At 41.4% G+C, this 15,315-nt stretch overlaps 1 protein-coding gene across 12 annotated transcripts in view; it reads right to left on the reverse strand.

The window, feature by feature from the left end:
* Nucleotides 1–15,315, reverse strand: part of LOC147105758 (SRSF protein kinase 2-like) — a 259,621-nt gene that overhangs the window by 85,533 nt on the left and 158,773 nt on the right. For all 12 annotated transcript variants that reach the window (XR_015081581.1, XM_086010468.1, XM_086010476.1 and 9 more), the window contains one exon: nucleotides 10,622–10,730. Coding sequence is in view for 11 of the 12 variants with exons in the window: in XM_086010468.1 (XP_085866594.1) it covers nucleotides 10,622–10,730 (109 nt within the window). In the remaining variant the exon portion in view is untranslated. The remainder of the gene's footprint in view (nucleotides 1–10,621; nucleotides 10,731–15,315) is intronic.

A 15,315-nucleotide genomic window follows, 5' to 3' on the forward strand; every position in this document is an offset into this window, starting at 1 on the left:
GGGTTTCATGACAAGATATAACCAACTAGCCTTTTTGTCCCCTGGTTTAGAGGAAAATTGGTAAACCCGTTCCAAAGTAATCAAACCCAACCCCTCTTGATATGCTCAAAAACTTTTTAGACTTTAGTTCCAGAACAGTCCAGACCTTCAGTCTGTCACAGTACAGTACTAGGTCCATAAATGCTTCAAACTTGGTTTTGTTCACTTTAAATTATGTCAAGAGTGTGCTACAGTGAGCTTTTTAAAAACTTTACAGTATGCGGGAGCTAGACAGATTTCCAGCCTTTCCAACTCAAATGCGACAGAATAAATAAAACTGCAATTAAAAGATGGCATTTCAGTACATTGTGACATGTGTATAAATGAACAGGTGACCGCTTTGCTGAACACTTCCGTTCAGTCGGTAAGCGTGACCCCGAGCTTCCGGTCGCCTGTCACTTTAATTCTCCGCTCCAGTCCCACTCTGACCTCTCGGTCCTTGGCCTCTTACACTGTTCCAATGAAGCTCAATGTAAGCTCGAGGAACAGCACCTTATCTTTCGATGAGGCACTTTACAGCCTTCTGGACTCAACATCAAGTTCAACAATTTCAGACCATAACCTCTGCCCCTATTTTTTCACATGGCAGCTGTTGATGATTCCGCCATTCCCATTTACACCTCTTCTGGACTCATCTTTTATTTCTTTACTTGTCGCATTACCATCTCCTTTTGCTTTGTACTATCATCCCTTTTGTCATTTTATCACTTCTGCCTTCCAACCTATCTCAGACCCTCTCTTTTGTTCTTTCCTCCCCTCCTTCCTTTCCCTGCCCCTGTACTTGCTTAAAATCTGTTACATCTCTAACTTTTTCCAGTTCTGACGAACAGGTCATCGACCTGAAACGTTAACTCTGTTTCTCTCCACAGATGCTGCCTGACTTGCTGAGTATTTCCAGCATTTTCTGTTTTAATCCAATTTTCATTAGTGTTATGCAAAAAGTGATATATTTCCCTGCTCCTTCCTTGTCTCATTAGATCCTCCAACTTCTGAACCAAAAAGAGGCAAGTTGCCTCTCAAATTAAGCATCAAGATCAACATGCACAGTAGCAGGTGTCTTTTTCTCTGATATTTATTTCTCTTTTCTTCTTCTAGGGTTGTGACTTTCCTAAATGGCCCAACTGCTATCAGACATTCACCATGAGGTTAATTAAAGGATTCTTCCTACCAGTCTACAGCGCTGCACAGTGCTACAGCAACATTCTTTGCCACCAGGTATACCCTCCACCTTTTTGAAGGGATTTAGGGGTGTACGATCAACACACATTTGGCAAAAAATATAAAATCTTCAATAAAGCATTTTCAAGTTACTGAGTGTTCATTTACATTTTTGGGGACACATACAATTTCAATAAATTCACTTTAAAAGGCTTGCACTGTCTGATGAGTGAAAGAAAGACTTAGCAAGTTCAAATTTATGCAATTTTTACATCAAGTTGTCAACCTACTATACAAAAAACAGATTGCTTACAGACAAGTGATTGGTCTCATTAATAGTTCACAGTAGAGCAATTTTAGAAGTCTGGTGAGAACTGAGGTAACAGAATCTGGAGTTGTAAAGGGAACACACGAATAGCTTCCAACATGCCCATATCAAGTAACCGGAATTAACTGAAGATACCATCAACTATTTTCCTCACTCTTTGCAAAAACACTCACATTTCTTCCACCATTCCTTATTGGAGATCCTTCTACCCCACCCACAAAACAGACATTTCACTGGTAGAAGTCACAAATGTTATCTTGTACAACTGTGGTTGTGCTCGTCTCTCATCTTCCCCTAGCACTCCACCACTTTCCACACTGCTGACCACTCCAACCTCCTCCAGCTTCTCTCCTCTGCTGTCCACCGCCATGGCACTGCTCTTGCCTGGTATCATTCATACCTTCATAATGCAGCCATTGCTTAATGTTCAATGGCATCTGCTTACACCTCAAAAGGTACCCTAAGATTCCATTCTTTTTTCCCTCCTTCATTATTACCCCTTGGCAAGGCTATTTAGAAGCACGGAATCAGCTTTCACATGTATGCTGACAACACTCCTCTCCACTCCATCATCGATCCAAACACTGTTGCTATAATCAGCAATTGCCTATCCAAAATTAAAATCTGGACGAGTCAAATCTTTCTCCAGCTTAATGTCAACATACTGTTCTTTTTGGTTCCTACCAGCTCCTAAGTAACTGACTTCAACTTTCTTGGCTGTCACCTAAAGTTGAGTCACGAGGTGCTGAACTTTGGCATTCTGCTCTCCACTTAACTCAACTTCCTCCCCCACATTCACGCAGTGTCTTCCACCTCCACAACATTCCTATCTCACCCACTCTGACACATTCAACAGCTCAACGCTCGTCTTCACATACACCTAACTGGAACCAACCTCCCACAAGTTTCAACTCATCCAAAATATTGCAGTTCATGTCTTCACCTGTACAATGTTTCACACTCCTATTAGCTACAAGCTCTACGAGTTCCAAAATTAAGCTGTCGCTGCTCAATCGCTCAGCCTTCTACTACCCCACTACCTCCACAACACCCTCCACCCCATGACATTCAGCTGCATCAGGTTCTTAAAAGGTGATGTCGTCCCCGCCTTAAAAAGCCCACCTTCAAACATGGTTTTGTCCAATTGCCAATCTATTTCTATCTCCTCTTTGTCTTTAAGGTCCTCAAATGGGTCATTGCCACCCAAATCTACACCAACCTAGCTCACTACTCGGTGTTTGAAAATCAGCAGTCCAGCTTGCATCTTGCTCAGAGCACTTCGCCATCTCAGGTCAAAGTCTCCAATGATATCTCATGTAACTTAAATGCCAGTGTTATTTTTCCTCAATCTCCCTGCAGCTTTTGGTACGATCATTCATCCTCTATGCTTTTCCTCTCTGGTGCACCCCCATGTCAGCTCATCTGCCAAATCACTAAACAATGAGTCAGGAAATTGGCTAGTTAAAAAAATACCTCTCTGGCCAAGACTCTTGTACTCCCCCACCCCCTAGCCACTGCGTTCCAGGTTAGTTACTGAAGACACTGCTTACTGATCCTAAAATGAAGCTGACAACTAGCAACTTGGAAAACAAAAGCATATTCATTTTTCTATTTGTAATTGTAACCAAACAGAATATTCCATGGCACAATTAAAGAGACCAAAGCCAATGTCATTGTCACTCATCAGATTAATTTTCTTAATAATTTATATACTTATTACTGTTTCATTCTTTGTGGCAAATGCTTGAGATAAATTTTCATCCATGAAATTCTCCGGACCTCCCATCCACAGGCTCCAAAACATTTTCCGCCCTGTTCAAAGTCAGCAATGATATTCATTGCGGCTGCAACCATAGTACATGATCCCTTCTTGATTTCCCTGCAGCTTTCAATATTATTGATCACTCAATTGTCCTGCACTGCCTTTCCTCCGTAATCCACCTCCACCGCATGTCCTTTTGATCGTTCCATTCTAATTCTCACAATAGCCAGTGCATCTTCTGCAGTAGCTTTTCCTTCTATGCCTGCAAGATCACCTTCAGCATGACCCAAGGTTTTCACCTAGATCTTCCGTTATTCCTTATATACATGCTGTCACTTGGAGACATAATCTGTAAGCGTGGTGTCGGTTTTTCTGTGCATGCCACTGACATTCATCTTTACCCGTGTGCCACCACTCTTGACTTCACAACTGTTGTTGTATTGGCAGATCGACAGTCAAACGTCAAATCATGGCTGAACCAAAATTTCCTCGAACTAACCACTAGCAAGTCAAAATCACTCAGTTCGGTTCTCAACAAAAACTCCACATCCTAATCCCCAATTTTATCCCCCTTCATGTCTGCTCACCTACTGAACCCAATGGTACACACTTTTGGTGTACTGATCAGTCATAAGGTGAGCTTCAAACTCCACATACAGCCTGTTCAAAATACTCAGCCATGTTCGTCACCTCCAGCCTCGATTTCTTTAATGCTCTCCTTGCCAGCTTCTTCAGCTCCACCCTATACAAGTTAAATTTCATCCAGAACGCCATTCTATCCCAAAATGAATTCCGCTCACCAATCACCTCTGTCCTCACCGACATCCACGAGCTCCCCATCTTCTAATGCAATGATTTCAAAATTTTCATCGTCCACAAATTCTTTCATGGCCTCATTCCATCCTATCTGTACAACATCACCCAGCCCAAACCCCAGTTTACACCCTCCATTTTTATGGGTGCGGACTATTATATGCCCTTCTCCCTCCCTCCATTCCAACATCATCTGCAGAGACTTCAGCCATCATGGCTTTGCTTTCTGGAATTTTCTTCCAAGATACCTCAATCTTCAAAAGCCCTTGAAAACCCCTCTCTTCAATCTCACTTTTGGTCACCTGCCAAGCTCGACTCCCAATTTCTGCTTAGAGCCCGAATTCCCTGCCCCGTACCTTGCAAAGCCTGTTGGGAGGCTTAATTATGTTCACGGCAGTATGCAAGTATAAACAGTTGTTAAAATTGACGGGTATTGAGGAAAATGTAAATTAATAATTAAGTATCTGAAGCTGGAGGCAGCAGCTCTGCATTTGACAAGTAAATGGTGACTAAAGCCATAAAAATTATTCAGTGGAGATGGAAGCCAATTAAATTTAAACAGAGCGAGAGGGAGCGGGAACTGAAACCCAAACACATTCATTTCAGTACCAATGATACATCAATAGCGCTTCAAGCAATGGGCTAAATGGTAAATAAATTTTCAAGAGGAACCAGAATTCCCAGCAGCAGGAATTCACAAGTAAAAGAATACAGCAGACTGGAGGCAGAAAGATAGCGGAGAGTGAGACCTGTTCCATTTTAAGTGATAACGGAGCAAGACTGGAGGGAGTGATTTGGAATAAATTTATAAATAAAGCAGCGTGGCCAGAGGGAGCAGGGTTCAGGCAAGGAGAAGTCATTACAATTCAAGCAGGGCTGAAGGGAGGAACAAAGTATTTTGTGAACACAAATTTGTGTGGGGTGGTTAAAATTTGAGTGTGATCAGGGTTTAAAGCAGTCAGGCCAGAGAAACCTTGGGCAGAGCTGGGGCTGAGGGGAAACATGAAATGAAGTGAAGGACTGCAGGGAATGATGCACAAACTCTTTTGCAAGCATAAATTAACTTACATAGCCACAAATTTTTAACTTCAGCAGGAAACATGAAAACCTGAGCAGGAACGGGGTTGGCAGAAAGCACCAAGTATTTTGCAGGCACAAATTGAAATTATATGCACAATTTTTAACCTTACAGTTAACGGTGCCTTTGAAGATGGAGAGGCTGCAGCAGGGCAAAGGACAGCAGAGGAAGAAGACATTCTCAGTTACAGGCAAGGGGAGGGGGGATGGGCTCAGTGGCTTGGTGACAAAATGGGGAGACAGTGGGCAGGATTTTCATTGGGCTGTGGAGGCGGGATTGGAGGGTTAAAATCCCGAAATCGGGGGGGGGGGCACGAAACCATCCCGCCCCCCAAGCCAATTTCAAAGGAGGCTGGTACCTGCCCCGCACTGGGACCCGCCTCCGAGGCGGGACGGGGATTAGTGCCAATTAACTGCCTGTTAACAGGTAGTTAACAGGCAGTTTTTAGCCTAATCCCTATTTTTAATGTTGGAGTGTGGAATTCCCGATGGCTCCAAAGCACGGCAAGTTAGAGGAGGTGGACCATTGGGATGAAGGGCTTGGAGGGGTCGAGATGTCCGGTGTTCAGGTGAGTGATGGGTGCATGAGTGCGTTTGGTGTGTGTAAAGCGTTTAAAGAAGTTTTACATACCTTTACAGCTTTCCTTCCTTCAGGTCTCGGGAGTCCCTCATCTCACCGGCACAGAAAGCAGAATGGCTGCGAGCTGTCAAAAATTGCAGCATTCAGTTCTCTGTTCCGGGGAGATCTCTAAATCATTCTGAGAGGAAGGAATTAACCTGGAGTACAGATCGTCAGTGTTTGACAGCTTCAAACAGCTGTGAAACGCTGATATTTCATCTGTCAAAAGGTCTTGACAGATGAAATGTCAATATGTGACATCACTTGTTGCCGAATGGCCCTTAATTGGCCTGCCCCGCCCACTGGGCGGGCTCAACAAAGTCAATCAAGTCAAAATCGTGTGGGTTGGCTAGACCTCAATGGAGGCGGGACTACAACCCCGAAAGTTGTAGTCCCGCCTCCTACCCGACTCCTCAATGAAAATCCAGCCCTGAGTTTCTGTAAAATTTACTCTTGGGATGTGGGCGATGCTGGCAAGGTCTCACTTACTGCCCATCTTTATTTGTCCTGAGACAGGTTAGGTTATTTTCCTTTATAAACTGAATTTTCAACTGAAATCAATAGCGACTAAAAAATACTCACAAAACACTCTTTTGGTTTTGTTTTGTGTCAAAAACCACAGATGTTGTCTGTCCATAAATAGCAGAAAAGCAGCAGTTGTTAAACTTAAATAAATGTCAGACTTGCCTGAAATAAAGCTTTGAGAATTTAATCTTCAGTTTGTTTCAAAGTCTTTTTGGAAAAAGCAAAGACATTCTCAAATCCTCGGGATGGAAGAAATCACTCTTCTACATCAAGTCATGCTGATCCACAGATTGCATACTGGGGAATTTAGCAAAGTACACATTTACAGAATGCATAAATGTGGTTGGAAGCTTACTCCAATTGTTATGATGTAAAAAAAATCCAGTTGAAGTCTGGGTTTATGAGACAGGCTTGAGGCCGTGAAGTAACAGAAATGTTTAAGTCAGGCATTAAAAGTCAGTGAAAACAATTCAATGGGTAAATTTAAATCATGCTATTTTTGAATTATGTAATTTGTATTTTTGTTTAAAACCTTATGGTGGACATCAGAAGGTTCAGTTACTGACAAAAAGTGGTGGACAAAATATCTTTCAAATGCCATTTTGAGTGATTTGATTGGTTCATTTTGGTGTCAAGTGTGATGAAATGTTGACATACGGTTTCTCATCATAAAATAGACATGTTCCTAGAGTTCTCCCATGATAAATGTTGACATGAAATGTTAGTAGTAAATCATAATAATGTGAAGTAAGGTTTATGGGCAGAAAGTGTATGCCATATCCAAAACTTGATATATTACTAGATATAAAACAGAGGACTACTTCTTCACTGAAGCCCACATGAAATCAACATACAAAAGCATTTTTCATATTGGACAGTGGAGATTATATGGAATAGAATTTTTTTTTTTTTTTTTTTTTTTTTTTTAAAAAGGAAAACCTCTGAGCACTGCAGACAAGCTTACTGTTTTGGATGGAGTCAACCCACAGTGGCCAGTCAAGCTTCTCTTATTTCTCCGACCAGCATTTCTATGTTTGGTTGTGCTTTTTGTGACAAACCTGACCTATCGTATCTTTGATGGCGCCATATTAATCTTTCCAAATGAGTCTTTTCAATAGCTGGAAAAACAGCCTTTAAAAACTGTTTTCAGCCAATGAAACCCTTTGCTTCAAAATTAAAGTTGCACCCACTTCCAAATGAATGGCTGATGCAGAAAGGCAGGTGAATAAAGGTTTTAAACTTGAAAGAAATAGCAAAAATTGCTGCAGTATTTAGAAGAGAGCTGGAACAGGTGGAAGAGTAAAATAATAGAGACAAGAGAGAGAGAGAGAAAGGACTGACAGAGTGAGCACATTTGAAATATTACATTTTTTAATGCAAAATTGTACTTTAGGGTCATTACAATAATAAGGCTATTTTAAAGTTTCCATCAAATATCATGATCAGCAGTTTATATCTTAACTATTATAAGGGCATATAAAAGGATTGATGAGAGAATGTTATTTGGTTCATGCAACAGATCATTTACCATTTGGACAATCATGAACAATTCCAAATTACTTAATGTGGGAGATGAAAACCAACAGACAAAAATCTCCAAAAAATCCAAATATAAAATCTTTCCCGGCAACTCAAACATAATCAAGCAAAATGACAAGAATGTTAATGTGACACTCCAAATGACACTAACTTCCACATATGATATCACCATGGTCTCAGCAAGGCAGGAACCACATCATTCAATTAAGTATTTGATTATTTACAAAAGGTCATCGACCTGAAACGTTAACTCTCTTTCTCTCGCCATAGATGCTGTCTGACCTGCTGAGTATTTCCAGCATTTTCTGTTTTTATTTCAGATTTCTAGCATCCGCAGTATCTTGCTTTGTATTTGTTTATTTAGGTCTGCACTTAACCATATAGATTTCGATCCCTTATAAAACAAATATTCATCCAAGTCAAATAATGGAATCCTAATTAACTATGAAATGACATATTTAAGATTTGTAAATACAAGAGTTTATACACCTCAAAATGTATAAAGCTCTACAGTACTCTGCTTCCAATACTTCCCCAGTATACCCGATAGATGGCAAACCATATTTGAAAGTTACCTTCAAAATATATCCCAAGTTCCACACAACCATAAATCTGGACAATAATCTGAGTTGCAGGAAGAGGAGAACTTTTTTTTTTGATTTCCAGTTTCAGCTGGGTGGTAGCCTTTGATGAAATTAAAGGATATGTTTGCTAGATGAGGGCTATCCATAACGTCTGTGTCAAATACAAATGCACATTTTCCCTCAATTGTTGAAGCAGTGTGCATGTCAATGACAAGAGAAAGAAATGAAGAGTGACTAAAAGGCAAGGAGTCCTTGTGATTCATTTCCCTATTAGATTGCTAAACTTACCCATGGGATATGAAAGATAAATAATCTGCTCTCTCATGGAAACCAAGGTGTTTAGCAAAATGTTCTGTTAAATTATTCATCAACTTCAAAAAGCAATAGAGAGATGTGTTTTGTGTTTGGTGAGTTAAATACTTCATATATACTATTCACAACCTTAACATGTATTGTTTGAATACACTATAGTCAGAGAAAAAAAAGAGCAAAAATTAGAAGGACAATCACAGGAATAGACAATTCTTACTGCAAAAGTCAAATTGAAATGAAAGGAGCAACAACTTTAATTTATATAATATTAATCCCATAAAATAACTACTTGGGGCTTGGGGGGGGTGGGGAAAGAAGAGAAGTAGAGACCGAGTGGAAAGTAAAGTATTGAGGGAGAGGTGGAGGAAATAAAGATCAATGGCACAGTTGAAGAAATAAGCTTTTAAGTGGCATTCGAAGTTAGGCAGATAAGTATCAAGGCAAATTGGTTTTGAATGAGAATTATGGAGGGAAGCAACATAATGGCTGATGGATCGACTTCCATTGGTGGAGCAGAGGGAGTATATGGAACTATAATCCAGAGTCAGTTAAATGCACAGCTGGAGAAGATTTCCAAAATCGTGTGCAAGATGCCATGGAAGGATTTGAAAACAAAGACAAGGATCTTGAAGTTGACGTCCTGGTGCTTACAAAACAAGTGGAGCTACACCGAGAGAAAAAAAGAACTTGCATTTATTTTGCGCCTTTCACGACCTCAGGATGTCCTAAATTGCTTCACAGCTAATGAAGTACTTTTGAAGTGCAGCACAAGGTCCCACAAACAGCAATGAGATGCCCTGTTTTTGGTGGTGCTGGTTGATGGATAAATGTTAGCCAGGACACTGAGGACTCCCCTGCTCTTCAGTGAAAAATGCCATGCGATCTTGTACAACCACGAGAGAGCGGCTGTGAACATGATTTAATAGCTCATCCGAAAAGCAGCATCTCAAAGTGCAGCACTGAAATGTCAGCTTATATTACGTGCTCAAGTTTCTGGAGTGGGGCTTGAACCCATGACCGTCGGACTCAGAGGCAAGAGTGCTATCACTGATCCAAAGCTGGCACCTGGCAGGGTATGATGCCCGTGAGATTCTGCAGGAAATGACACAGCCTGCATAGTTTGAGATTTGATATCGGACAGGCATTCAGATAGCAACAGCTCTGAAGTTAATGGTGATGGCAGAGGATGGAATTGGGTATCACTGGCATACATATGGAAGCTGACTCTGTGCTTGCAGACAATTATGGCATGTAGTGATGAGCAAGAGGGGACCAAGGATGAAATAATGGGCCACACTAGAGGTAATTATTCAGGCATGGAAAGAAAATATGTTTGAGGAGGTGTCAATTCATTCTGTGACAATTAGGAGTGGAATCACAGAAGAGCACAACAGTGGTGGACCATGGCAGAGAGAGGGCAAATGAAAATGAAAGTAATCAAGTGTGTTGAGAGTAGGTATCAAGGAGGACAAGGGATTTTGAGTCGTGGCTGCAGTCACATAGGATGTCATAGGTGACTTTAACCAGAGCAGTCTCCATTCTGTAGGTTTGGTGTGAAGCAAGCACATACTTCAGTGGTAACAATGCGCTCAATGAACTTATAGAAAAAGCACAGATGGCAAGAATAGAGGGTATTATAGTTCATAAGGAGGGGTATGACGACAGTGGGTGGGAACAATGTCTGAAGAAAGGGAAAAAGAAATGCAGAGCTGGTGAACTTGGATGGTCAAGGAACTAGTGTGAAAAGGGAGTGGAAGAGGGGAGAAAGTTAATTTTAACTGCAATTATGAAAACTATTGACTACTATGAAGTTTCTAATTAACTGAATATCTAACATTTATATAAAAAAATGTTCAAACACTTACTGGATGTCCCAGCACAGCCATACTGTTGAGAAATGTCCCCATCCCAGCTTCCTAATTACATGGTACCGTGCATTGAACAGGTCCCCTATTTTCACAGCATGGTAGCCACCTGAAAGACAAGCAAGGAAAAAATAACAATCCACTGGAAAGACAATTATTTTTCCTAAAAGGTAGAGTGCAGGTATGGTGTAGTCCAAAAGTGTAATTGCAGCAGTGAACCTGAAGACACAAAATCTAGAGCTGAAAGCAAGAGAGTATTTTACCAAAACACATATCCATAACCCAGATAAGTACAGTACTGCTCGTGAATAAAACAAAGTTATCGGTTTTGTTGTATAACTATCATGGTTTTTCTTAGAAGCACGTGGCTTCACATCATATGCCTGGAGAGCAGCAGTTTTAAGATAAGTCTCAGAACAAAACATTTTACCGACCACTGACAATCTTGCACGTTTAATCAGTAACAAGAGTTTAGATGAATAGTTGACTCAACTGACTTTTAATGAATGTGTATTTTTTTTGGAGAATAAAAGTGCAAAATGAGACTGAACACATTCTTGTATTTTCTTGAGAATTCTTTAAAAATTAATATCTGGTATCCCTTAGTTTTCATTTTTCAAATACAAACCCCTCCACATACCACACAGATAAACCCCAGGATCAGTGCAGAGTAAAGGTGGTCTCATACATTTTTGTTAACATGATCACAGAAGTGGATGTACCCCAACTCTGGACACTGATTCCCTGCACTGCACAGGAAGGACATCAGAACGTGGCAAAAGCATTGCCTTTCCAGGAGTACTACTGGAGACAAGAGAGGCGAAACTTGCCAAAAGTTCAATAATTAACTACAATGAACAAATATCACAATAAAGACAAGGTACACCAGCTCGTTTTCTTCATTTCACTTGCTCGGTTTGCTTCTAGAATACCAAAATAGCATCCTCAAATAGGTGAGCAGGATAGATTTTTCACAAATTAATATCTTCAACTAAATTAATTCTACCAGAAGGCAAGTCTTCCTTCAAAGAAATATTCAACCAACCAATCAGTACTATATGTTAACTAAAGTATGAAGATTTTGCAAAGTATTAGCTTTACATGGATCCAGTAGATCAAGGTAGTCCAAGACTTGGTATATGGCAAATTCAATGACCCTTGTTCTCTAATGACTTTCTCCTGGCAAAAAGCAGCAGTTTAAAATGCACAACAGAAGCCATTTAGCAAGTTCCTGCTTAAAAATTAGGTACACAAGGTGTTTGTTATATAGGACTGCAACAACCGTTTCATTGTGAACTGTGAACTAGTTGTGCTGTGGAATTCCCCAGAGCCGGCAATCAATTGAAATCACACTGAAGGGCGAAAACTTCCCGTTACGCTGGAATACCGCTGTTAAACATCCCCTCCCACCCCTCGAAAAAGTGAAGCCTTGTTGAAAGAGGTGTAACTGGGTTTTTAACGGCACATTGACTGATCCACCGTTCTGACCCTGAAAAACTAATTTTATATTTGTGGAGAGTCAAATGTTCCCATTAATATGATTAAGAATTACATATAATAATTTAAATAATTTTTAAATAAGTTTGACATTTCAGATTGTACCTTAACCAATGGGTATATCCCAATCTTCATTTCACTCTAAAATTTATAAAAAGCAAAATTAGAATCTGCACATTTTACTTCCTGGTTTGCTGTTGTGATTGGCTGCTTAGCCAGCTTGATGACATCACAGTTGCTGGATGCTGGAGATTCGCTTGATTTTGGCGCCAGATACAAAGGTCAGAAGAGCTGAAAACGGCACCACAGAGATCGCTGGATCTTTGTTGTCACTCACCTCGAAGAAAGCTGCCAAGTGCCGTCACTTCGCCGCTGACCGCAAATTCTGGGCCAATAAGGGATATCCGTGTGTGATTTTTTTTATACTCCCTTCATAAATTACGAGATTCTGCGCTAACAAATTTTCAAACGGGAAGTTGGAAGATTGTTAAGTGTATTCAGGTTTATTAGGCTTTGTTTCAACTTTATATTTGATGAGGGTGTGGATGATCCACAACTTACTTTTTGTTTTATTCATTCCTGGGATGTGGGTGCCGCTGGCAAGGCCAGCATTTATTGTCCATTACTTATTGCCCTCGAGCAGGTGGTGGTGAGCTGCCTTCTTGGACCACTGCAGTCCTTGGGTGAAGGTACTCCCACAGTGCGGTTAAGGAGGGAGTTCCAGGATTTTGACACAGCGACGATGAAAGAACGATGTGTAACTTGGAGGGGAACTTGCAGGTGACGGTGTTCCCATGTGCCTGCTGCCTTTGTCTTTCTCGGTGGTAGAGGTCATGGGTTTGGGAGGTGCTGCCGAACAAGCCTTGGCGAGTTGCTGCAGTGTATCTTGTAGATGGTACACACTGCAGCCACAGTGCACCGGTGGTGGAGGGAGTGAATGTTTAAGGTGGTGGATGGAGTGCCAATCAAGCAGGTTGCTTTGTCCTGGATGGTGTCGAGCTTCGAGTGTTGTTGGAGCTGCACTCATCACGCAAGTGACCATGAAACTACCAGATTGTCGTAAAAACCCATCTGTTTCTCCAATGTCCCTCAGGGAAGGAAATCTGTCGTCTTTACCCAGTCTAGTCTATACGTGACTCCAGACCCACAGCAATGTGGTTGACCTGTATGTAACTGCCCTCTGAAATAGCATTCAATTGTAACAAACCACTACGAAAAACAATAAGAACAAAACGTTGCGGCACGGACTGCAGCGGTTCAAGAAGACGGCTCACCACCACCACCTTCGAGGGCAATTATGGATGGGCAATAACTGCTGGCCTTACCAGCGACACCCACATCCCATGAACGAATAAAAAAAGTATAGTAACTTCATGCCCTTCCATGTTTTTGAATGCAGAGTCTCCAAGCGCGATACTGTTATGGCGAAGCTTCAGGAAGAGCAGGGCAACTCTGACAGCAACTTCCCGATTTCCACGAATTCACTGCCCCCCGTCTTGTCTAAATCTCTCCCTCCATAAAAACTCTCCTACCCACATTCATGGCCACTCCCTTGACCTCATCATCTCCTATGGTCTTTATCACTGACCACTTTCTTGCATCCCTCACTATCCAGATCCCCCTGGTCTTCTTCAATCCCACACCCTTCCGCATTCACCCCTGGAAAGAAAACTCTCCCCCAAGTTACCTACAACCACATTCTCAAAATCTCAACTGTCTAGCATTTTGCCCTACATCCACCATGATACATACTTATGCTCAACAACTCCCTCACCACTGCTTTTAATGCCCTCATCCATAGCAAAACCTGCACTGTCATCTGTCTCTGCCATTACTCCTGGTAAGGCTTGAACATACCTGGCACACAACTGGCTTTGCTACCCAAAGCCAGATTTGGCTTACCAACATAAAGTTCTACCAGGTCTCCCTCTCTTCTGTCAAAACTGCCTTTTACTCTACGGTATTAAGACATAAGAGGAAAGACCTTGGGATGTAGAGAGATACAGCACAAATCCAAGGAGCTGATAATGAGTATGTACAAGGCATTCATAGAGTCAGTCATAACGGCACAGAAGGAGGCCATTCAGCCCATCGAGTCCATGCCGCCCCTCTGCAGAGCAATTGAGTCAGTCCCAATCCCATTGTACAATTATGGTTCCCATATTGCAGCAGGGATATCCAGGCATTGAAGGCAGTGGGGAAAAGGACAACTAAATTGATACCTTGCTTAAGGTATTTGAGCTACGAGGAGAGATTGCTGAGCCTGAGATTTTTTAGTCTGGAAAAAGAGAAGGCACAGGGAGATATTAATCAAGATTCTTAAGGGAAATAGGTAAATTATACTCCAATAATATGTTTCAGATTGCCACAAACTGCAGAACCAGGGGACACAATCTCAAGCTTAGAAGAGGGAACGTACACAGACAGCTTAGATTTAATGACTTAACTACTTTATGTAAGCAGTGCTGCTGAACCAGGAGGCTGTCGATAGAGCGGAAGAAATTAAGGATGAGTTGGATAGATATTTGAAGGAGTGGGCGATTGGGAGGTATCAATTTTTGGAACTGGCCAAATTTGCTGCGTTTTCTCTGGTTCTGTGCTTTCCTATGTTCTCAACAGCGTAGAGGGTTTATGGTTAGACGTTAGGAGAATAACCTCAAAATTACTCCCAGTGCCATGCGCTATACAAAGGTAGGGAGAAACAGATTAGATTGTCAACATATATAGGAGGACTTCAGAATTCTAAGATAGCAAGTCGAGTACTTGGGTAGGGGGAAAGCTCCATAGACAGGGTGGGGTTTACCTAAATTCAACCACCAGCAGTCTCCTCGATGAGAGGGTATGTAGACCAGTGGGTGAAGGGCAAATCTTAAGAGCACGCGGTGAAGGGGCTAAAAATAAGTATTGTGCAGTGTAGTGGTAAACCACACTAGAAAAGTAAGCTGAAGGATGGGTATAGGCAGATAGGAGAAGTTAATATAGTGAAGGAAAGGATAAGAAAAAAAATAGAAGGGAAAAGAGTACTGAGGAGTATGAAGGTGTCAGGGTTGCAGTGTTTATATGTGAATATGCAAAGCATTAGAAATAAAGTAGAGAAATTAGAGGTATTAATTAGAATGTTGATGTAATCTTGACAGAAATTTGGCTTAGGCTGGACAAGACTAGGAGCTAAATATTCGGTTAGCTATTCAGGCAGA

This window comes from Somniosus microcephalus, chromosome 17, assembly GCF_052327205.1.
Source record: "Somniosus microcephalus isolate GS21.2 chromosome 17, FLI_Smic_1.0, whole genome shotgun sequence".
In the NCBI taxonomy this organism is placed as follows: domain Eukaryota; kingdom Metazoa; phylum Chordata; class Chondrichthyes; order Squaliformes; family Somniosidae; genus Somniosus; species Somniosus microcephalus.